At 38.0% G+C, this 24,133-nt stretch overlaps 3 protein-coding genes across 4 annotated transcripts; 2 read left to right on the forward strand and 1 right to left on the reverse strand.

The window, feature by feature from the left end:
• The first annotated feature begins 4,382 nt into the window (after positions 1–4,382).
• LOC148743018 (uncharacterized) lies at positions 4,383–21,114 on the forward strand. The gene is made up of 9 exons (XM_088749459.1): positions 4,383–4,450; positions 5,201–5,272; positions 6,202–6,276; positions 15,298–15,369; positions 15,552–16,572; positions 17,643–17,724; positions 18,298–18,336; positions 18,761–19,192; positions 19,617–21,114. The coding sequence occupies exons 1-9, from the start codon at positions 4,383–4,385 to the stop codon at positions 19,754–19,756; spliced, it is 2,001 nt and encodes a 666-aa protein (XP_088605585.1). The 3' UTR covers positions 19,757–21,114.
• LOC148743019 (uncharacterized) lies at positions 8,692–10,747 on the forward strand. Its single transcript, XM_088738553.1, has one exon. The coding sequence runs from the start codon at positions 8,936–8,938 to the stop codon at positions 10,745–10,747; it is 1,812 nt and encodes a 603-aa protein (XP_088594679.1). The 5' UTR covers positions 8,692–8,935.
• LOC148743020 (uncharacterized) lies at positions 11,541–13,090 on the reverse strand. 2 transcript variants are annotated; one of them, XM_088762118.1, is made up of 3 exons: positions 12,794–13,076; positions 12,573–12,658; positions 11,541–12,098 (listed from the first exon to the last, which is right to left on the reverse strand). In XM_088762118.1, exons 1-3 carry the CDS (start codon positions 12,995–12,997, stop codon positions 12,056–12,058), a joined length of 333 nt encoding a protein of 110 aa, XP_088618244.1. In that variant the 5' UTR covers positions 12,998–13,076; the 3' UTR covers positions 11,541–12,055. The 2 variants fall into 2 exon arrangements, with proteins under 2 accessions (XP_088618244.1, XP_088618239.1); XM_088762113.1 differs by lacking the exon at positions 12,573–12,658 and having other exon boundaries at positions 12,794–13,090.
• Positions 21,115–24,133: the final 3,019 nt, after the last annotated feature.

Consider the following 24,133-nt stretch of genomic DNA (forward strand, 5'->3'; position numbering starts at 1 on the left):
TTTCCTTCTTTATTAACGACGAAGTTGTAATATTTTATGCCTCCTTTTTAATCATCTGTATTTGTAAATATTCCGTAATTCAGCCTATGGCTGCAAAGTGTTTATAATAAAGTATCTATCTATATATCTGTCTATCTATCCATCCTAATTTAGAGGGATTAGTGGGCTGTACCACGTTACTTTCTAAGTATGCTCAAGATTACTTCAGATGGACCAAGAGGTTTTTGGAAACGCTGTGTTGTTGGATGAAAATCAGTTGTAATATATTTGATGACTCGAGTTAAAGAGTAAGATTCAAATAGTAACTTTTGAAAAACCCGTATTAAAATCCCAGGTGACGTGTTGGAAAATAGACACCATAGCGAGGCTGACAGTGACCCGCAGAACATAAACAAAGGAATCAGGGCTCTTTCCTGCAACGATATCCCGGAACTAAAAGCAAATGATGTAATGGACATTTTGCTCTCTAATACAGACTCAAACTAAAAAACCACGCCGAAAATGGGGATAGTGTTTATGACTTGGATATTCTAAGTACAATAAGATAACCGGAAAATCTCTCCGCTAAGTTTGAAGCAGCTTTCATCCAATTAGATCTTTTCTTATCGTTTCCTATATGTAGGCGGTTGAGTGGTAATCGGCTAGTAAAGCTGCCTCGAAACATTTTTGAAGAAATGTACGCCTTGGAGGAAGTGTGAGTATACGTTTGTGATTTCTTTTTAAAAATTCTTCGTCAAAGTTAAACATTCCTTTCCTCTGCATTGCATTTTTATGTGATCGATCGCTCTCAAGTCGTTCTAAATATGGCTTAAAAACCTCTCGTTCTTGATTTATCGATCGGTAGTAGTCCAGTAGTTAACCAGTCGGTTAGGGAGTTTGATCAGTTTTGTGTGAGTAGTTAATAAACGGTAGGTTCCAAAATTATAGGACTGCACGATGAAGTTCTACTTTCGTTGGAGACGAATAACGTATCGGTCTCGAAAACAAAACCTTGCACTTTTTTTTTTGGCATATTGAAAGGAGACTTGAAAAATTCAAATCGCAAATTTTAACAGAACAGTTTTTTTTTGTTATGGGTCATATGATATTGGGCGTGTCCAGATGACTTCACCAGGGGGATTGCACTCACTCCTTAAACAATTGTCCAAAGCTAGTCCAATAACAAAAAGATAACCTCGAGTTATGGCCAACTGAATCCATCTTCTCCCTTATTGACCAGCAACCATTTTGTTTAATGCTTCTATCTTTCCTTGCTAATATGAAAAAAAAAAATAAAAAAATTACTACGCAACTCACAAATCACCCGTCCACCTTACAAGTCTGTTAAACCATAGTTAATAGAGCTGTTAAACCATCGGATAAGGTGCATTTATTTATAGAACGTAACAAAAACCAAAGCAAAATTGGACGGAAAAATTTGACTTTTTTCTAGAGAGGGACGCTTCAAGTATAAAATCATGAGTTGGTAGTAAGATTTTGAAACTGATGTGAAAACCTTTTTTCAAGTTCAACCCAATATCTCTCACTTAAAATACGTTTTTTTTAATAAATGACCGTGATTTTTGTTGTCAATACAACGATTACTGGAACTGATTAACGAACTGCATCTGCCTAGATTCTATCAGATAAGAACTTCGGCACAAAAAAAAATTAATCCAACAGAGATCCACATCGCCCTTGGAAATGTAGTTAGTTAAATGAATTTTCGTTTGTTTGTTTACTTTTTTTTCCTAACTGGCCATCATCTCATTCTCCAAACACTTTTTTTTAGGGACTTGTCCTACAATCAGTTGCAGAGTTTGCCTCCAGGAATACTAAGCAGAAATTCCAAACTGAAAGTAATGTAAGTAGGATTTTTCTTTGTACGAAAAAGAAAAAAAAAACCTTTGTAGGTCAGTGTGAGCATTCTTAGATGGTGGTCCAAACTAGTTGAGAATATCGCTTATTTCTACCTTTCTCGAACTAAGTTTGTTCGTTTGGAAATTATTGAGTGTTATTTAGAGATAGATGGCATAATACAATGAAGTGTCTCCCTGCCATTATTGTCTTAACAGAAGGTCTCTTAGCCTTAAGCGTGGAATAAATATATTCTTTGGGTACAGTTGCTGCATATTGGAGATTCTTGATCATAATTAATATATTTAGAGACACACAAAAAAGCTTTTCATTTCCTGACTTGGTAAAAAATTACTATTATTGCATTATTAGCTAGCCGATTTGGCTCGCATTACAGAAACGTTAAGTAGCGGGAATTTCCCATCGTCCAAGTAAAATTTAGGTTCTTACATGTTAGCTTACTATTTTCCTCAAAGGGATTTGTCAAACAACAAAATTCAGCGTCTTCCCGAAGATGTTTTTGGCAACCTTCCTCAGTTAAAAAGGCTGTAAGTGGAATTTTTTACACCTTTACAGCGAGTGAAATCATACATTTTATTTTAGAGATCTTAGTAAACCTTTGCTTTGTAGCCATTCCAAATAAAATGCTATTACAATAAACATATCAAAGTAAAATGCTGCATGCGCTTAATTAGCTCCAGTATATAACAGAGTGAAGAGAGGTCGAAACCTCTCCGCGTTCTGGTATACAGTGCTAACTTTAGTGAATTTGGTCACCATCAGCAGTGAAAAGAAAATATAGATTAACAAAGTGAGATTGACTGTCTCTTGTGACTTAATTTGTTTTTGCAAAGCGATCAGGGAAGGTTTAATAAATTACAGCCCAACTACCACAAGATTGATTTGCGATATGAGCAACTCTTCGAATTCATAGTTTCAATGTACCAATACAGAGAAGCGAATTCATGTCATGATATGCAAACGACCCTTAAAACAGCGGAAATACAAATGGCAGCATTTTTTTTCACATTCTCAAGTCCAGGAATAGAAGGTTTAGCAACTCAGCTAATATGTATTACTTTGAAAATAAACAGTTAAGTTTTATTGTCAGTTCACGAGGTCCCTTTTGTGATAAAAAAAAAAGAATCTCCGAGAGTCTCAAATACCAAAGCAGTTAACTTGCTTTTCATTTTTTTATTCCAATTTGTTTTTTTTCTTTTGAAGCTTTCTCTCCAACAACAAACTTCAGCGTTTGCCAAAGTTCAAAAACCTCTCCGAGATAGAAACATTGTAAGTGATTCGTGTTCGTAATGAAAACTGTTTCCGTATGTGTCTTATCTAATGAGCATTACTAAAAAAGGAGCTTTGGCAAGAAACAGAGGATCATTGTGCCTATCCAATGTTTCTTTGATATTCTCATGACCTAATAAACAGCCGGTTTAAGGATTTTAATGGCAAAAATTACTTTTTAAAATAGATGCAGAAAGTAAGAATCATTAACCATCATCTTTCTTAATTAAAGTAACGCAACATAAGGAGGATATTACATGGCCGCGCGAAGATACCAAATTTCCCTTCGGGTTTTGAAAACTACTTTTCGGCACGAGACAATAAATTTCGTATTTCTAAGCGGCCATGTAATATGCTACTCATCATATAATCACCTATAAAAATCCTAACCATTTCGCTTTGGCTGCAAAAAGGTCCAATTTATTATGGAACTTTAGCAACGGCGATATTTTTTCTTGGAAAGATAACTTCATGTTACTTTCACTGTGCGCGAAAGCTCGCAAGGTATTTCATTAGTGTTTATACACCAAAATATAATACCACACACTTTTTTATTGACGCCTCCCCATGAGGCTATAAGCGATATATGATAATGATAATGATGCTGAAAATCGTACCAAAGAAAAAACAGCGCGGTTAATCAAGTGGGTTAATAGTTATCACAAAACATTTGAGTTCATTGCTATTCAAAATCTCTTCGAAAAAACGTCTACCAGATAGTAGGGATTCATCTCAAAATCTGAACTTAACGTGGAATGTTAATCAGGACACAAAGTCCATAATTTTCAGGTTTTTTCAAGGAACAAGGGGTGTTCAAAAGCTTCGAAATCCGTATTTCAATAAGAAATGTAAATACTAGCTTTTGTTCGATCGCAGAAATAACTAATCACAGCTAGTTGACATCGGCTTAACGACGATGTGCAGCCCGGGTATATACCGTTGTTAAGCCATTATTTAACCGGCTGTCAGAACAAACAGTGCGGTGTGATCAAAATGTTTTCGTCTCTGTGAAAGCAGTCTGGCGATGCTCTTAATGAAGTTTCGGACAACTTTGATGAACAGTAAAACAGTTTGCTGAAGAACAAGGCACGAGTAATTTAAAAGGAGAACGTTTATATGAAGTGAATAAATGATACGAATGATCTTAGCCAGATCCGACGATGAACGTTTCTTAGCCCAAGCAGTTATTTAAAACTATCTTTACATTTAAATAGTGATACAGAGCGTCTCGTGCATTTCATTTATCGCGTAGATACATGGAGAAAAACAGCCTCGTAACCCTGTCACCGGATCAGTTCCAAGGCCTGTCCAAATTAAAAGACCTGTAAGTAAACCTACCAATTTTATATGAATGAGATGGCGGACGGAAATTATACCTAGCTGCACTAGTAAAAATTCTTGACCTTACAGGAGATATCTGATCATCTGTAATCAGTGTTCACTAGCGGCTGTCGTATTATTTGGTTAATTTAATTTTTCTGCTAGGGGATGTGCGATTGCGAAAAAAAAGAACATGTACTTGAGGAATAAGTAATTCTAAATTGTAAGTTAAATTGTATCTGCGGTAGCGTGACACAAAAAGTGAGCAGACTTATTCCTTCACCCACTTCTGCTTAAAGTTTCGTTGAATTACTCAAACTAGTGTGCCTTGGCTGGCTTAGATTCCGACACCTTGGAAGTCACGTATGACGTTGCTTGAGTTTGAAGTTGCTATTACATCCAAGATAGCAACTGCCAACTCTGATCTCATTGGCATGATGTCACAAGACAGAAAAAAAAGACAATTATTAAAAGGATGTAGCAATTCTTTACAATATATGAATCAGCACGTACTCATACTCGGATTAAGCGAGGCAACCGCTAACTACCATTAACTAATTTTTTTAAGTAGTCCTAAGCACTGAGTGAATTATTTTTAATCTACTTTTTGGTGTCACATATTTTATAAAGATAGTTCTCTAATAAGACCTGGAAGAGTCGATAAAGCTATTAAAAGGTTTTTTTGCAATGGAGGTTGGCTTCTAGAGTTTTCTGTACTTTAAGTAATAATGATCTGTCTTCTTTGTCGTTCAAGGGCTGTTTATGAGAACAATATTCAGTACATACCGCGTGGAGTTTTTAAAGGTTTAACAAACATGCAGTCCATGTAAGTCTCTGTTTCTCATTATCATTTTTAATCGACGCTAGTGAAGCACTGCAAACCTGGGGTCTTGTGAAAGTGCAGTCCCTGACATGTTCTGCAACTCCGTCATTTGAGTAGGTTGTGTCAAAAGTTACACACGAGTGACCACGATTGACAGCGAATGACCACAATTGAACACTAACAACCAAGGGTGACCAAGAAGTTATATATCTGGCTGACATCATAATCTCATTATCATCAGGTGACTTCATCCAAAAACTTATGATTTCAACGTAGATAAACCATTCACGGAGACTGACATATGCAAACAATGTATCACTTCCCTCATTGAAAGCGTAGTTCCCAGAGCTACTTCGCTTTCAAAAATTGTTACGCGATGGGCCCGTTTCCGCCCAGAATCCTAAGACAGAAGGAAGGAAGTTATGGAAATGAATGGAAAGAAAACAAGCAATAAATACCAAAAATATGTTACAATATAAAATAAAAGATGAAAACAAAACACAAAAACAGCAAAGATCAAAAGTTGACGAAGAAGAGTGACGAGTGATTGAAACCGCATAAAACTTTTATCGCGTGGCTGGAAGCAGAAAGATGACACCACTCCTTCCTTCCTTCCTCTAGTTACTGCTTACTAGTTACTCTCGATCACACGAGTCACTAATGGGAAGTAGTGGTCATTCGCGGTCGCACATGGTCACTCGGAGTTACTCGTAGTTACTCGTGGTCACCGTGGTCACTTGTGGTTACTTATGGTCACTAGTGGTCAATCATGATCGCTTGGGGTTACTCGAGGTCATTCATGGTCACTCGTGGCCATTCGCTATTACTCGTGCTCTCTCACAATCAGTTATCATGCTTTTTTTAAAATCTAAATCAATGTTTTCATGTTTGTCATTAACGAGTTACCCTTTCATTCTATCGTCATTTTACAGGAGCTTTTATTCCAACAAAATCCGTACAGTGAGCAATGAGCAATTTAAAGATATCGCGCCAAGTATTCGATTCCTGTGAGTATGAACAAACTGCTATTATTCAAGGTGTACGCGTGATTAAGTTTCACGGAGATTTAATTACAAATTTCAAGAGAGAAAATGCCCATAACTCTCAGATTAGCGTCCCTTCCCCATCTTTGCGGAAAAGTAATCCAGTCAGCCTAATCATGCAAGTTGAGAATTGCGTTGTTCGAGTTGCCCATAGATACCTCTACGAGTGTAAAACTAAGGATGGGCTTTGTATATTAATGCACCGTTTATACCGTTATTCACACACGAGTTTTCAGTATAATCCTAAAACCAATCAGATCCGGCCACCGAGAACTTTTAGGAAAACTAAATTAGGGCTTCCTTTCAATTAAACGTCCCCTCTCAAGTAGATTACAGTTGTAACATTGCATGGATACATGGATATTTCGAGATATTAGGCATGTTTTACGTACTCAGTAACAAATTATTCTTATTCAGATAAGTGTCACTATGTTGGGAAGGGGATCTTGGTTGGTTACTATCTTGTCTTTTAAAATGCCCATTTTTCCCATTACTTAGGGTCCTAACTGAATGGTTAACGACGAGATTGAGACAACATTGTTCATTGACAATGGTATACCATTCCGTTCCTTCCAGCCCCCTAAATCTTAGGGAGTCTCATAAGGTGTTAAGTGCGAATGTTTGAATTGACCGAGTTAAAACCGAAAAATGAGGCACATGATCGAACAATTGAAAACCTTCATATTCTGCCCAGAGATAACTTACAGTGAATTCAGAAACGTGGTAAGGATTTTTTTCCCCAGACTTGCTTCTTTATCCGATCCTAGAAAATTCACGAAAACTGAAACGAGCGTCCGTAGCCGTAACATGGCGGAAGTCAGTGCCCAGCGTAGAGGCAAATGAACTTTGCTCGTGAAAAGCACAAAAGAGAGCAAGCTCGTATCAGTTTGACAAATTTTTATAAGAGGGATTGAGGTATGGCTTAAGTCTAAAAGGGGACCGTTTCATTTAATTCTGACATCACAGAACGCTTTTAAAAATTATCGATATTTCAAACTCCAAATATCGCATTTTGTAACACATGCGGTATGACTCAGAATCGATTCAGGTTAAGCTCATGATAAGTGGAAATAGTGCTGTTTTTGAGGATATAAAAATTAATTTGGGGCTTTTCACTTCCGCACGGAAAAACCAGGTTGAACTTTGTGAAAATCGCAACATCGTGATTTACGTCACGACATAATCTAATTAGGCACTCCGTGGTTAAATCCGGAATTCAAGCACATTTTAGAAGTTAGCACCGTGGTCGATCAGGAGATCAATACAGTAAGCTAGCCTTGCATAGCTAACCACGGCAGACTGCCGGTTTTTATCTCTGCTTTCGTTTCAAATTCTCATCCATTTCCCATGGCAGAATTGTTTACAATAACACATTCCTTACGCGAGCGGAAGGTGTCTGTTTTTCTTTGGGTATTCGAACACCTATAAGTCCTAAGAACGTTCTGGGGTAAACTTGAGCTTCATTGTGGACTTAAAAGAGGACAATCCAATCATTTATAACGGCAGTTTAAATGTTCTCTGCCGAATACGTTGAAGACGGGAAGCAATCTGTGTGTAGATGTGACGTACTCAAGCATTTGTCACGCAAAGCTGAAATTATTTCAATCTTGTTCCCATCACGAATATCGATGATTAGTATATACTAAAACAGTGGATAGCGTCGAAGGCGCGCTCTGATTGGCTAGTCAAACCCCGAATATCCTTTGCTAGTTACCTCCCAGCAACTCGGGAAAAAATGGCGTCCCGTTTTGCATCCATGACAAGGGAAGAAATGCCTGAGATTAATTTTGGTGGTGTATATTATCTCACTGTTTTAGTATGTACTAAAAAGCTATTCACCTCAGCATAATTTGAATATATCAACAAAGTTGAAATGGTAAATTTGCTACCGTTACGATTATAAAAGCTGACGTTTCGAGCGTTAGCCCTTCGTCGGAGCGAAAGCATGGCGAACAATTTGATACATCATGGCCGTCGCGCATGCGAATCGTGTTACTCTGTGGACTTGCATTATGTTTCCGCGCGTATGAAATTACAGAGGAAACAGTGAAAACTGGTCTTACCGTAGTCAAACCCTTGCTTTCATAATTTATAACTAAAACTTTTTTCAGGTCCCCAAATCTAATTTAAAAGAAGAACATGTCCCCTTGCCTTTGAGCAATATTGTTCGCAAAGAGTTGATGAATGGACGGTTCCCAACGCTTTTGAGATTTTCTACTGTTCCTGAGAAAATCTGCCATACTTCTCCTCTAATTTCCGTTAAATTTGTCCGAACGTGGCACCGTAAAACGTTTGAGATAAGTTCTCTGTTGCTCATGTAAGATGTCCCCAGATCGGAATGTCTTGTTCGAAGGCAAAAGTCGAGTTCTATGCTGAAAACGTCCCCTAAAAGCTGGAATTGACGGTTCCTAACGCCCCTAAAAAAGGGTTAAAATCTTCCTCTCAAACTAGGTGAATTCATCCACAGCTGTCACTTTCACGCGCTCGCTCAGACACCCTTCGTGCAACCATGCTGAATTCAGCCTCATTTCGTCCACCATTTTGAAAAGTCTCTTCTAGCTACGTAACCTCTCCTCCTGTTTTCTGAGTTGCAAAACAATAGATTTTCGCGAGTTTCTTTAAAATGTCGGACGAAACAAAAGGTTGTGATCATGAATATGCAAGAGAAGTTAAGTTCATTGAACCGGAACTTAGATATGCGGCTAAAGCGTTGGAGACGAAACCAATACTCGCCCTGGAAATACCCTATCCATTGCTAAGGGAATGGCACAAAATAATTACCGAGGACACCTCTGAGAAAACCTCACAAGGTTCGCCCGGCCTACAGCTTGTGTCAGATTATGTTGCTCTGTTAGAAGGGGCAGTTAGGGACCATGCATTGTTCTTCACTGAGGACACCACCAAGAGACATGAGATGAACCAATCATTGGCCAAAAGAGCTGGTTCAGTGGCAAATCTCTACAGGACAACAAAAGGTAGAGCAAGAGAGGCCTTAAATGACAGGGTCAAGAAGTTCCACATTTTTGAGGGCCAGGTAAAATCCTCTCAGGATCTCCACAGGAAAATAATTACATTGGAGAGCGAAATCAATGGCTGGAGAACTAAACACAAGAACATTGAACAGGAAAAAGAGGAGTTATTCAAAGAAATGACTCAGACTATTGAGGAGAAGGATAGAGTTATTAGTCACCTACAAAGCACAAATAAGCAATTGGAAGACTATTTGGTTTATCTGGAAAAATTATCTATTAACGCTGAATACAAAGGGAAGCCAGTTTCTTCCAGTCAAAACAAAGCAAGAACATTAAAAAACTTTCTCACTAGGGCTGAAACTGCTCTTTGGTTCAGCAAATATTTTGAATTAGACATTGAAAGCATTTTGGTAAAGGAGAGTAACTCAGGTGTAAAACACACCTTATCCAGTAAGAAAATTTTGCATTGTGATTTGGCAGGACCAAATGAGCAAGAAACCACCCTGAAGTACAATTCCCTCTCTGAGGAAGAAAAAAAGCAAGTAGAAGAAATACTCTTCCTCTTGGACAAGTTTTGTGTGGGTGATTCTTTTTTCCATGAACTTACTATGGTCACAGATGGGCTTCCAAAGTCATATCTGATTCAGCAATGCAGAGCTAATTTAAATAAGCTATGCCACATAGACAGCCTACCAGGAAAAGCACTTGGGGCAAAAGTTAGTGCTGTTAAGGAGCTTATCAAGGAGCATGTAGAAGAGTACCTGAAAGAAAACCCAGCAACTGAAAAAATCCAAATCAAAATAAATGGTGATGGGGCTCGTATGACCCGGAATTCCAGCTTTGTAATTTTGTCCTTTTCAATTTTACAGACAGGTGATCAAGTTATGACAGCCAAAGGAAACAGAACTCTTGCTATCCTTAATGGGAAAGAAGACTATACCTCTCTCAAAGAGTCCTTTGGAAGCATTTTTAGTGAAATTAACAGTATGATTACAGAAGCTAAGGTTACTATTGGCCATACTGAAATCAAAACAGAATTTTTCCTTGGTGGTGACTACAAATTCATTCTTATCATGTTAGGTTTAAATGGAGCAACAGCTAACTACGCATGTGCATGGAGTAAGATCCACAAAGATGACAGATGGAAAACAGATGAACATTTCACTTATTTCAATTCAAAGCCACTAGCAAGGTCTTTACAGGAAATGAGAGAAATGTCAAAAAAATCAAAGGATAATTATGGCTGCTGTAAGGAACCCTTTCTGCACATTGAGTTGGACCATATTATTGTTGATGAACTTCACCTCCTTTTAAGAATAACTGATGTGTTAACTTCCAATTTAATAACAGAAGTTATTGATTGGGATATCGAGGAGAGTATTCTAAACACCAGCAACAAACAGGCACACCTAGATAAGTTGATTAACAGCATAAGGTCTTGTGGAGTATCTTTCAATGTTTAGAAAAAAAAGATTGCCGATGGCAAAGAAAGGTCTGTTCACGACTGGACAAGTCTCATGGGAAACGATAAGAAAGCACTGCTGTATCACCTTCCAGAGAAAATGACTGATTTCTTGAGGCCTGAAACCGCTGAAAAGATCATAAAAATATGGGTGACCTTTGCAGCCCTGTACAAAAGTCTCAGTAACTGGCAACCAAATACCAGCCCCACAGAGTTTTGGTTGAAAGCAAAACAATGGGTGAATGATTTTATCTCTCTTGCAGGATTGAAGGAAGGTTATGAACGAAAAAGAGTTACCCCATACATGCATATAATGGTTTCCCACATCCCATGGTTTTTTCAAATGTACAAAGCAGTCAAACTATTCACAGGGCAAGGAGTAGAAAAAAACAATGATGTTGCAAGGTCCATTGTTTTGAGGAAATCAAACAAGTGGGACTCGGTTGGTGATGTTCTCCGTCAAGAGTCACGTCAATGGCATCTACGAAAAAGGGAACGGGAGCCCAGATGCTATCAGAAACACAAAACAGAGTACTGGGAGGAGGAGATATTCCGAAAAAGAAAAAAAAATTCACCCCCAGAAGTTACTACTCCATCTCAATCTGATCTGCATGTTGGCCAAAGTGCTCTTGCATCTCAAACTCAATCTACTGGGCATTTGAGCCCAGTTGACTTTACAAAAATGAGAGTGCCTCAGCTTAAGGACGAACTAAAGAAACGAGGAATCAAAAACATTTCTAAGAAAACAAAACACCAGCTTGTACAATTATTGAAGGGCATTACTGACAAAGAAAACCAGTCAGCCTCTATTTAATAAGAAATGACATTGCCATTAAATGCAGATTATAAAAGTTGCATAGCATATAGCATTTGGCCTGGATATGAAGATATTGTTTAAGTCCCATTCTGTTTCTAAATTTCAAACCAGCATTTTGAATATTTAAGAAAAGTCTATAGTGACAAGATAAGAGGGGCAACTATATTTCAAGCTGAAATGACCTAGTTATCATTTACAATATTACTATGTACTCAATAGGCAAAAATCTTGAGTGAAACCTCCACTGCCTATCAAAAATACTCTCAAGCAATAAGTATAGAAAATGGCTGGCGTATAAATTCAATGGTGAGTTTCTCAAGGGGCATCCTTGGAGGGTTTACAAGAGTACCATTCTTAACAGCAGTAATTTTTGGTGACCATGACAAATTCAGTTGCAGTTTTATAGAAATTTAATCCTAACACCATCTCCATTTTTGTCTAAGCACTGATCCCATAAATTGTCAAAACTGCATTGGTCAAAGTCCTGCTTCTCTAGCATAGTAGATTTGCCATCTTTGTTCGCTCGACCTTTCCCCTGAAATAGGAACCGGTAACAGTCATGGTGAAAAAACAGGGTTGATGGTCCTCTCGATTTACTTTTTAATTTAGATGTAATTGCAAGGAGTAGAAAATCTATATTTTCCTGCAGGCGAGCTTGTGGGATCACTGGTCTTTCAAATGTCCTGAATAAAAACATGGCAGTGTAAGCTTTTTTGTTTTGGCTTGATGCAAATTATTTAGTATCTCATCAAAAATACCACAAAAGGTGGACGTACATTGAACCCCCTTACAGTTCACGAACATAAATTAATTTCATAACCATTGTCCTTCTATCGATATAGTGCATTATACCCTCAGATGAACAAACTTCTTTGTAAAAAAAATAAAAACCCGAAGGAATTCAATGAACAGATGTAGAAATAGAAAATCTCCTGGATTTTATTTTATCAAAAAAAAATCATATTAGTAAATAATCGCAATGCTGTCTGATCATTCGAACTGAATTTACCGCACAAGATCGATCGTAAGGTTATCTTCGTTTTCCCAGCTGCAGCTGTAATAGCTGTACCCATCCCACTTTATAAGATACTCGATCTGCGAAAAAAAAAATGATTCCTTATACTACAAAACTAAAATGTTCTTTGAATATCAGATCACAATCTCTCTTCTGAAGTAAGCTTATAATAAAAGCTTCTCGAACTCTGGACATATAAGAGGAGTTTTTCATACTTCGTGATCCAGTGACCGCCTCGAAATAACTCGTTCGACTTTAAAATATGCTCCCCGACTGTTGTGTTTTCTTCTCCTTCGTGTTGGCTCTAAAAAATCACTTGTGACCTGTGACAACTGCTTGAAGTAACCACTTACGGGCCTTTTCCTACTTGGCTCCGCCATTTTAGTGCTGGCGAAACTTATGAGCCCATCTGTGCCCATCGTGTCAACCGCTGATAAAAACCACGCCGTGGGAGCCCGTGGTGATGATCGCTGACAACTTGCGCGTCAGCAATGACAACCGCTGACTGTATCGAATTGTTCGCCATGAGGCTAACGCTCGAAACGTCAGCTTTTATAATCGTAACGGTGGCCAATTTACCATTTCAACTTTGTTGATATATTGAAATTATTTCGTTACCCCCACCGACGCAGCCCCAAACAGTTTCTTTAGAAACTATCAGCCTTTATTCACCTCAGTGTCGGTGGTTAGCGGTGGATATTTACCTCGCCACTTCGCGGCTCAGTAAAGTATCCATCCCTAAACACCTCCACTTCGGTGAATAATTCTTAAATAGCGTCTTTTAACAAACTTGTTTATATGATAATTGTTCTTATCAGTTAGTCATTGCTGTGAAACTTGTTAACTTAGCAGAGGGGATCTCATGTAGAGTTGAATGTAATAGGAACATTACTTAAAAGAGCTAATAAGCAGAACACAAAACCAACAAATAGCTAAAGAAAAAAGGATAAGGAAAGGATCAAAGGTCAGAGCAAGAGCGAAATAGAGACAAAGTACGAAATGATTGGAAAAGCAGAAGAATACCAAGTATGTAGCTGGAAACAGAATAAAATAGATAGGGTGAAATAGACCTGAGGACAAATGTATGATAAACAATATAAAAAATGTGAGATTTGAAATCACTACCACAAACAAAAGAATCTTAGCTGAGTTAAGCACGTTCTTCCTAAAGTGAAAGTACTGGTTACAAAACTCATGGAGATTGGTTGGGCTCGAAACTGTTCTCAAATTAAACCAACTAAGTTGAGAAAAAGGTAATTCTTTTGATATACCGATGTTGAGCTAATGTCGTTCCGTAAAGTCATTTCTGAACATTTAAAGACTGTCGGCAATACCGATGTTGAGGCCGAAATACTTTTAATTTTAGATTGAGCGGCAATTATTAACACACTTTCCAGCAATCAGACTATATCACCAGTTCCGGGCATCACTGTTTTTGAGGCATTGGATGAAGGAAAGGGTCACAAAAATGCCATGCATTCTAGAAGAGCTATCCAGCCATGCTAAAGGAAAAACGCGCAGGCCTTATCGCAGAATTAGTAAAGCACTTTTGAGATGAATCTTCTAGCTAACCCTTTTCTCAGGTTTTCATTGTTAAAATGATCATTTCGAGAAGGATTTCCAAAATGCTGCAAAGCGGCGGTCTAGTCAAACTGCCAAAATGGCGCGGCATGTTCTTCCGGATTTTCTTTAAATTTGTGGTTTGCCTTCTCAATTACAGAGGCTGTGGAAAGGAACACAATTGAGCAGTTGGCGCAAAGAATTACTTCTTATTAACCAAGCGCGAGGGCCGTACCTATTATTGGCCCAAAATCGTAGTAGTATGGAGTGATTGCAGCGAGGTCCGTACAAAAATACCGAGGGCCAATATTTCCCAATACAGCTCAAGTAAGCGATGTCACTAAGTATTTTATCATGACGTTCGGGAAAACTTCTTTAGTTTTAATTTCTCGGCTTTCGCGAACCAAAATATACGGTTAATGACAGCGTCCGTGGAAATGGTCCGTTTGGCAAGATCCAGACCAAGTAAGAACTAATCAGAATGCTCGGATTTACCTCAAGACTGTCCTACCATATAGTAAGTTGTTATAACCTTCAAGCTCCAGGTATTTTCATTAATAGTTTATTTTCTCCCTGAGCTTTTTTTGTTTGAAAATACATGTCCTTGCAACTTTTTCCCTCGTGCTTCCGTTGGATTTTGAAATATCGGGGATTTTTGAAAGCTTTCCGTGATGTCAAAATTAAATGAAACGGTCCCGTTTTAGACTTAAGCCATACCTCAATCCCTCCTATATATATACAAATTTGTCAAACTGATACGAGCTTGCTTTCTTTTGCGCTTTTCACGAGCAAAGTTGATTTGCCTCTACTCGGAGCACTGATTTCCTCCACTTTACGGCTACTGACGCTCGTTTCAGTTTTCGTGAATTTTCTAGGATAAAGAAGCAAGTCTGGGATAAAACCTTACCAAGTTTCTAAGTTCACTATAAGGCATCTCTGACTGAAATATGAGGATAGTCATTTTTCGGTCGATGTGCCACCTCTCACGCAGTCTTGAAAAAAAGTCGTTCTTCATTGAATTTTTAGCAGGGTGTGAGAACTAGGTGGAGCTACAAAAAGAAGAGAACCCAAAAGATTCAAAATACTTAGCCTTAAGACAGCAGCATCATTATAAATTAGCGAGTGATGTGAAATTGAATCGCTTTTCTTTTATTTGCAGTTACTTCCATTACAACGAAATGCGAGAACTACCGGCCGGTTTCTTCTCGAACATGAAATATTTAATAACAGCGTAAGTCAGTGAAATATTCTCGACGTCTGGAAATGTCCAATTGAGAAATTTTATTTATCTTTATACATTAAAGCAACATGTAGAGTATTTATATGATCCTTTCATTGTCGTAAATTCAAATTCAAAATTTTCTATTTTCTTCCCCTTTTGTGACTCATGCCAACTCTTTTTATGAAACGTAGGACTGTAGACACCAACCTGATGTGTTGCCATTTGACGAAGGAGGACGCAGATTGCGACTTTGCTTATGTCGACAGCTTCGCCAGTTGTGAAACTATGTTCAGAGATCAAGCCCCTAGGATATGTCTCTGGGTGGTCGGAATTATGTCGTTAGTTGGTGCTGTGTTTGTCATCGTGTGGCGGTTGGTGTTTAAGGAGACAAAGGAGAAGAATAAGATACAGTCTATCATGTTGATACATTTGGCAGGGTCTGATGGACTGATGGGTATCTACCTTATCATAATAGGTGTAATGGATGCCATTTGGGCAGGGAAGTATTTCTTGCATGACTATAACTGGCGTTCAAGTTTGTCATGTCAGATAACAGGTGCCATTGCCGTGTTGTCAAGTGAGGTGTCTGTTATGACGATTTGTTTGATATCCGCCGACCGGGTTAAGAATATTCTGTTCCCCTATCGTGGAAAGTCCCTTACAATCAAGGTTACGCACCTTCTGTGTTTTCCTATCTGGATTGTTGGTGGGTTAATTGCATTTATTCCCACGGTGGGCATCGACTACTTTGGTAGTCGCCAACAAGGTCACCACTTTTATGGCAGATCAGTTGTATGTCTCCCATTGCAACTTTCTGCTGATAAGCCCTCAGGCTGGGAGTACTCTGTTGCCATGTTTGTTGGTTTAAACTTTACTCTTGTGTTTTTCGTCATTGTGGCCTATTCCATGATTATCTACAAATCCTGCACATCAAACCGGCGCCTGGCTCAGCAAGGGACCGAAAGAGAGAGGAAAATGAAAGCCAAGCAAAGGGCAGCCGATCTGAGGAGGGAGGCCTCGCTCGCCAAAAGAGTGTTCTTCATTGTTCTTACCGACTGTGTCTGCTGGCTGCCTATTGTGGTAATTGGATTGAGGTCTCTCTTGGAAAAATCCTTCCGTACACCTGGTGACCTGGCAGTTTGGATCGCAGTCTTTGTTCTACCGGTTAACTCTGCCATCAATCCCATTCTCTACACTTTATCAACAAAACAGGTACTAACTCGCAACCTTCATATCGTTGATAAGCTGAAATTTAGAGGATACTTTCATAAATATTTGTTCCATGCCGTGAAGAATGTGAAATGAACCAGTTGAAGCAAAAAAATTTCGCTTAGCACGAAGGAAATTTAGCGGTATTTGATATTTGAATATTTTCGGATTGTCCTTGATCTTTCAAAAGAAAAAAACCTTCCTGTAGAAAAAAACCCTCGCAAAAACAAAACGCAGCATAAACGTATCACCTTTTGACGATAAACAACTCAAAATACTTTTACAGGGGCATCCACGGACGCTAAATTTATATCAAACTTTTTCTGCGGGAATATCTCAATAGATGTGATCTGTACATAATGAACACTCTGAGGATTTTTTGCTTTGAGAAGAGGTGGATTTTGAAGTTTGAATCAGCCACTTAAGCCGAAAAGAGCTGCTAAATTTGCGAAGCGAGCAAGCTGCGAAATACGATACCCTCAGTTCTTCAAAAGAATGATGGAACGGAGGAACTGAGAAACAATAGAACGGTGGATCAGCGGAGTTGCGGATTATTTTGGGTCGCGGAACGATCGAATACTTTTTACGCATGAAAAAAAAAAACCTCAAAATATGGAATTGCAATAAAATAGGAAAATTATTCATAATTGACAAGCGAATTAAAAAGAGGCATGTTGGAGTCCAGAGGATTGGAAACCATGAGTCTTTCGAGCTAGCCCCTTTAAATTATTGTTATATTAACATTGTTAGCATTATTATTATTATTATTATTATTATTATTATTATTATTATTATTTTAATACTATTATTTGTTACTACTTTTTTAAGTACTGGTTCAATGTCAATTGGAGAATATATTCCTGAATCATCTTTCTCTTGTGGAACAGGGTACTTATCACTATGTGGGATGAGGCAGGGTTTCTGTTTAGCATGTGAGACAAATATTCTGCAACTCTACGTGCTAGAGCCACTATAAAACCTCTGGCTTTTTTAATGCTATTAAAATTGTGTTTCACCAGAGGTCACATACAGTCTTTGACTGTCTATTTTTGTTCTTAATGCCTTTCATCTAGGTACGACGTATTCTGAGTCCTAAATTCCAACAGTTCTTGGTCTATTTGATAGAAAAGTCCGGGCGAAATCAAAACAATGAAGGTACATTTATCGAAAACCATGTTTTTCGGAAATAATGACTATCATCATTTTGTCGTGCGTTGAAGACGCGGTTTCTCTAAACAAACCTGTTCTACTGAAGTTTACGTCAAAATATACTTAACATTGACATTAGATCAAGTAATTTTTTGTACAACCTCTGTCTTCCGAACAACCTTTGAGCAATGCCTAGGGTTAATTTTGATTAGTTTGATTTTTCCCGGTTGAGGGTATATCAAGACAACCTGCATGAAGGGAAGTCATCACCAGAGTCCTGCTGAGCGGATTTGCATATTTAAGAGTGGCCTCTGTGATGTCAGCTTTAATTGATTTTAGAATTTGTCGTGCAAGGTTGTTTCACCAAATTTCATTAGTTCTTGAAATCTGACTAAGTTTCATTGCAACGCGATAACCTTCTGGTGATTGCACTTCTGCATGATTTTCTTAAAAATACTATCTTCGGCGACGCTGACTATTGCTTTACATATGACACACCGATCAGCTCACTGATTTTACAATCATGAAGGTAAATGCCATTTGAACACGCTTGATTAATATTATAACTGTTTTCCAAAGGCCAAGATGAGGGCATGGAAATGCGAGTCATCGAAGAAGGTATGAAACATTTATTCCGCTCAAGTAAACATGGGGGTAAAGTCGATCGATCGAGGTGTAAATAGAAGTTCCGCCCTTTAGTTTCGGTAAGAGAGTGAAAAATTCATGCCTTCTGAACCAACTAACCCTTGCAGTCGGAGGCCAGGATGGGCGAAGAAAAAAACATTTAAAATGACCGGAAATTAAATCCCGTTAATAGCCGTCGGCCTTATTTAAATGCCAAGGTTACCCGGTAAAGTTCAGAAGAAATGCCGCTGATGTTTATGGGAGAAACTACTTTATGAAAGTTGCTACCTTGATTTGTTTTTTTTGGAAGAGCTGCCATCAAAGTTATTGTTTTAATAAATACTGTCAAGAGAAAGCTCATAGGATGTAGCAGTTGTAGTACAGAGCACTTTCTATTTTATAACTTTTCTCTTTTCAGTTCTAATCCATCGAGAGGCAGAGAGTGATGACAGCGATGACAGTGATGACGAATCGAAAGATCAAAGTGAGCATGAGCAAAACGTAGAGCAGACCGATCGTGAAGAGCCTGGAGAGAGAGATGAGACTGAACAGGATGAAAAACCAGAGAATGACCAAGAAGGCCAAACAGAGCAGAGAGACGAACCTGAAAAACGAGAAGAAGAATCTGAAGAACAACATGAGGATGACATGGAAGATGAGCCTGACAAACAAGAAGAAGAATCGAAAAACGACTGCAAAGAATCCAAAGGACACGTTGAAGATAAGATTGAAGATGAGCCTGACAAACAAGACGAAGAACCAAAAAAGGACTTCGAAGAATCTGAGAAGCAAGATGAAGATGGCATAGACGAGGAAGCTGGGGAAGACGAGCATTTTATCGCGAATAAGGGTATGTATACCAGCTCTAGCCTCCGCTTCCTTTGAAAAAAATAAAAGAACTCTGTTGCATGGAGATATCTTTCATCAATTTGGAGGACTAGTAGTGAACAACATCTCCTCGCTATTCCTTAAACAAATTGTTTGTTTCTAGAATCTCGTCACTTTCGTTACCCAGCTGAACTACATTGAGCGGTTTACTCGAATAGTGAAATAACTTTTTTTCTCATTGGAAAGGCTTGGAACTGTTTTTCTTTCCACAAAGCGACAAGATAGTGTTCTCGGGAAGCGCTTTTGCGAGGTTTGCGTTGTACTACGGTGCCCCACTTTACATAAAAATCTCGCTATGAATTAGTCTGAGCAGAGTGTAAGTATTTAATGCAGGGCAAGTTACTGAATGTCTTCTTTTTGCCTTGTGTCATGTTATTATGCAACAGATAAACACAAAGCAGATGAAAATCTCCCAGCAGCCTCAGGGCGAGAGTCTCCAAGAGCACCGCTGGCCACGTTTGACGATGACAGCGACCTTGATCAGTTTTACGAAGCGATCGATGGCATAAAAGAAACGAGTGTGTAATCAATAACACTGTATTCTCAGAGGAGTGCGTTCTTTGTGAAACAAATTTAATTTGGAATTGATTAAGTAGTTACCTGCAGTAGTTTTCCTAAATAGCATCAAAATACAGTTGCCGTATGGTTATCAATATAAGAGGTCATTCCAAAAGACCGGCAGATAAAGTTACCCATAACATTAATCTCTAAGGGTTTTTCCTTGATTAATAGTTAACCTTTGAATTTTAGTTCAGTTAGTGCTAAGTGTAGAAGAATTAGCAGCATATGGAGTTGTTTAATATATAGGGTCTGATCTGAGCAGCAGGCAAACTTAATAGGCTGCTAGGGAAAAGATTACTTTCACCCCTTATTTACATGTCAGTTGTTAAAAATGGTAAGATTTTAAGTACACTGCTGTGTTTTTTGGCATTACTAAGCCATAAATCATATTTATACAATCTAACGCTGATATCAGTAGATGGCTGTGTTGTATTACATTGCTAGGCCATGAATCATAATTATTCAATTTAAATCAGTTACCATATATTGCTATCTTACTTATGATTTGTTTTATTCAATCTTAAGGTCTTGTGATATATTTTGTAGATGGCTTGTCTAGCAATGCTAAGCCATAAATTGCATTTATTCAATTTGAAGTCACCATCAGTATCTTACCTACTGTAAGCATTCAGTAACAGGCTGTGTTGTATAGCAATGCTAAGCCATGAATCATACTTATTCAACCTGAAGTTATCTTAGTTATGATTTTGTCATCACAATGGTAATATCTGATATGTTTAGTAGATGGCTGTGTTGTATTACAATGCTTAAATCCATGAATCATATTTATTCAGTCTAAATTTACTAATGATATCTTACTCATGATTTATTTCATCGCAATTAAAACTTCCACGATGTTTAGCAGAAGGTTGTGTAGTTTAACAATGCAAGGCCTTGAGTTGTATTTATCCAATTTCAAGTTGCTATCGATATCTTACTCATGATTTGCTCAAAAAAAAAAAATGCAAGATCTTAAGTAATTAGTAGATGGCTGCATTACTTGACAATGTTATGCCATAATTTTATTTACCCCACGACACGCATGTACTAAGTGCTCAGGTCAGATGATGCATGTGTATCTGGCTCACATATTTATTCATTTGGATTTTTTTCTCTCTCTACTCCTAAGTAAATTTTGCAGAAGCTCGAACAAATTGAAAGATAAAAAGGGTGTTACTGACGTAATACAGTAAGACAGGAAGACGAACATCAACTGAGTGATATGTATCAGTCAAACCTATGTTGGTAAACTGTCAACTATCCAATGAAGTCACTGTATATTGTCAAGCATGTCTGCCTAAATAAATAAAATTTTAAAAAAAATTGTGATTTATTCTAAATAACTATCCATTAACCCATAAACCCATTGACTCCTAAGAATTACTAGCATCTGATTTCTCCTTACCCCCTCCCCCCATGTTCCTCAACTCTTTGACCCCTAAGAGTTACTAGCATCTAATTTCTCCTTACCCCCTCCCCCCATGTTCCTTAGCTCTTTGACTCCTAAGAGTTACTAGCATCTAATTTCTCCTTACCATATCACCCCTGAATCAAACAGTAAGGTCACCAGAATAAAGGAAATAATCGCCAAATTCAGAAGCCCTCAATTATTAAACAAATTCTCCTCAAGACAGTATCGAGAATATGCATATCGATGTTAGATGTACATCTATCAGCTAAGAGGTCATGAGTGGATTTTTTTTAATGAAAATTTCCAGTGCCTCAACAAACTGCCATAATAATCCCAAGTTTTCTCATTTGATCTGATCGCCCGCCCCTAATTCTGGATATAAATGTAACAATGACGAAGTAGTATTCTGGCGGATTGTACGGAGGTGATGGTCGATGTAGAAATGTTACAGTTTGATAAAGTTCTATTCATCCGACAGTGAATTCACGTGTGGGAGGATATAAGGAAACGTTTGACTTGATTTAAAGCAGATCACCAAAACCCACATTCTCAAGTAACCAGTCAAAGGCGTCCTGATAGGCCGCAATCAAGAGATTATAAACTCTAGATATCTGCATCTAAAGTTAGAGTAGCGTAAAATATGCGAAACGTGTTGCATGAATGAACCACGTAAAAATTATTTCAGATATTAAAATTTTCTGTCACACATTCGTTTGTCCTTATCCCTGTAATGTTTTGGCGAGAATTCAGGAAAATCGGTCAAATCTACATAACCTATAAATTCGCTCAAAGTGTATTTATTCCTCTCAAAACCACATGCGAGATTTTAGTTCCTAAAGGTTTGTAAACAAATAGCGCCAAACCAAGAGATAATCTCCTGAAACAGCGAACCAATGGGAAGACAGGACCTCCTGGCATCAATGACAATCGGATCGAAATTTTCCCAGGAAAAGTACTGCATAGCAGTCACGTTTTTTTTTTTTTTTATCTCGTTCTGTTGAACATTGAGTAATGGGAAAAATTGGCGAGGGAAAAACCGGCGGCAAAAAAAAAGTGAAGTTGGAGAAACTGCTGAAAGCAAATCAGCAAATCGAACGACAGCTTAACTTATACCGTTATCGCTGAAATGAGTTCCCTTGAGTAGGTTTATTCATGATTTCATACGATTCGAGGCGATTGCCTATGTTTGGTATCAAGACCGGTACTTGCTTATTAAAGGAACTTTGTTCTTAACCTTATGTACGACAAATGTAGATTTGATGGCGCTTTCTTGTTTTCTTTGCAGTCTGGATGCCAGCGTGGAGAGGAGTGCCGTGACTGTTTCTTTTTCCCTTAACAAAATGGTGCTATTTCTCTCTTCTTTGGACCTTTTTTTTTTCTTTGTTCGGGGTCTCCTCCTTAATTTTGATTTATGTTTTTTGCGAAAAGACTTTCCACTGGTAGAGGACTTACACGTGTGGCGTTTGATAAGCGCGCGATGTTAACAAAATATGGAAATAACATGAGGTTGCCGCCAATATCCCCGCCAGGGGTTCGCCACTTTACCAGATTATGACGCCTTCCTTATTTATTAACTTTTATTTGAAAATACGTTTTCCTAAATAAGTCGGACGCTTTTTGAGATTTTTAAATTTTTCTTTTTGTAAACGTTAGGTAAAATGTGTAACTTCAATCTAGTCCAATAAAAGAAAAAAATTTTTTTTCGGCTTTTGAAGGGGGAAGTAACCTTAAAGAAACTTGCAGCCGAAGATAGCCTTGATATTCGAAAAGCCAAAGGCATTTTAATTTGTTCTGCCCTAAGTTGATGACCTTATGAGAATAATCTTATTTCTATTTAAAAGAGTCCAAAAAAACTGCGAATACAAGTGGAATGTTGGGAAAACGACTCTGACCTTGGCGTGCTTCCCATTGGGAAATTTGGATTTAAATTTGGAATTCCAGATTTGGGATTTTTCACTAGAACATGAAAAGGACCAAAGGATTTTGATGCTGAAAATCCGTCCTTAACGGTGGATTTGAATTTAAAATCCTGAGCTAGTGAACGAAAGCTAATATCTTTGCCGTTTTACAGCTCCCGGTGAATCTTACTGAGACCTCTCCAACAACAGCTGTAGTTTTGCAAATCCCTCTTTAGATATCCCAAAAGTAGTGAAACATAGAAATCCATGCGATCCGGAGAGTGGATTTCAAATTCATCTTGAGGACGGTTTTCTCAACGTCGTATTCCGTTTTTGGATTTCATGTTTTACTGTAAAATCCGAAATCTGGATTTGGAAGTCAAAATGCAGATTTTGCAATCAAAAGCGAAGATTTCTTTGAATGCAATTTCTTATTCCTGATTGGCCGTGATTACCTCTCGATCCAGTTTCCTTTGAACCACATTCAAAATGGTGGACGGAATTTTATTCTGGTCGTGAAAGAACTGATGTCGCGCTGTTTAGTCTGGACTGTTCGTTTGGACAGCTGTGTTGCATTTGGTAACCTGTGCTAGAGAAAAAGTATTCTCTTTATTTTGTACATCGAATGTGTGAAATAGCTACCACCCGCCTCGATGATATATTATAAAAGAGGGATAGTCATAGCAAAACACATCACAGACACAGTGCAAATACTTCAATTCATAATGGTTCCTATCTTTTCCTAAAAGCTTGGCGCTTCTTATATCTTAAGGCAATAAGTCTTTCACTCTCCTTCTTGGCTACTACTTTGGGTACAAAAATTAAACTCTGGGATTGACTTGTTTCTCCTGAACTCCCATACACACAGTGTACTAAGCATTGTCAGATAATTTAGTAGTTCATTTCTATTTAAAATACCAGTTAAAACTTCTTTTAGAAATAGGTTCAGGTTTTCACTATGAGAATTGGACCACCAATTGCAAAACGTGTTCCAAAAGGCTTATTAGCAGTCATAAAAGAGATGATACGAACA

Source organism: Stylophora pistillata, chromosome 1 (genome assembly GCF_964205215.1).
Source record: "Stylophora pistillata chromosome 1, jaStyPist1.2, whole genome shotgun sequence".
Classification (NCBI taxonomy): Eukaryota; Metazoa; Cnidaria; class Anthozoa; order Scleractinia; family Pocilloporidae; genus Stylophora; species Stylophora pistillata.

Excerpts from the sequence above, each read along its gene's own strand:
- LOC148743018 (XM_088749459.1), top strand. The coding sequence starts at position 4,383 with ATGGAGAAAAACAGCCTCGTAACCCTGTCACCGGATCAGTTCCAAGGC. Across the intron at positions 4,451-5,200 it reads CTGTCCAAATTAAAAGACCT|GGCTGTTTATGAGAACAATA; the intron begins GTAAGTAAACCT and ends TTGTCGTTCAAG. Across the intron at positions 6,277-15,297 it reads GCGCCAAGTATTCGATTCCT|TTACTTCCATTACAACGAAA; the intron begins GTGAGTATGAAC and ends TTTTATTTGCAG.
- LOC148743019 (XM_088738553.1), top strand. The coding sequence starts at position 8,936 with ATGTCGGACGAAACAAAAGGTTGTGATCATGAATATGCAAGAGAAGTT.
- LOC148743020 (XM_088762113.1), bottom strand. The coding sequence starts at position 12,997 with ATGGGCACAGATGGGCTCATAAGTTTCGCCAGCACTAAAATGGCGGAG. Across the intron at positions 12,099-12,793 it reads GGCGGTCACTGGATCACGAA|GGGAAAGGTCGAGCGAACAA; the intron begins GTATGAAAAACT and ends TTCCTATTTCAG.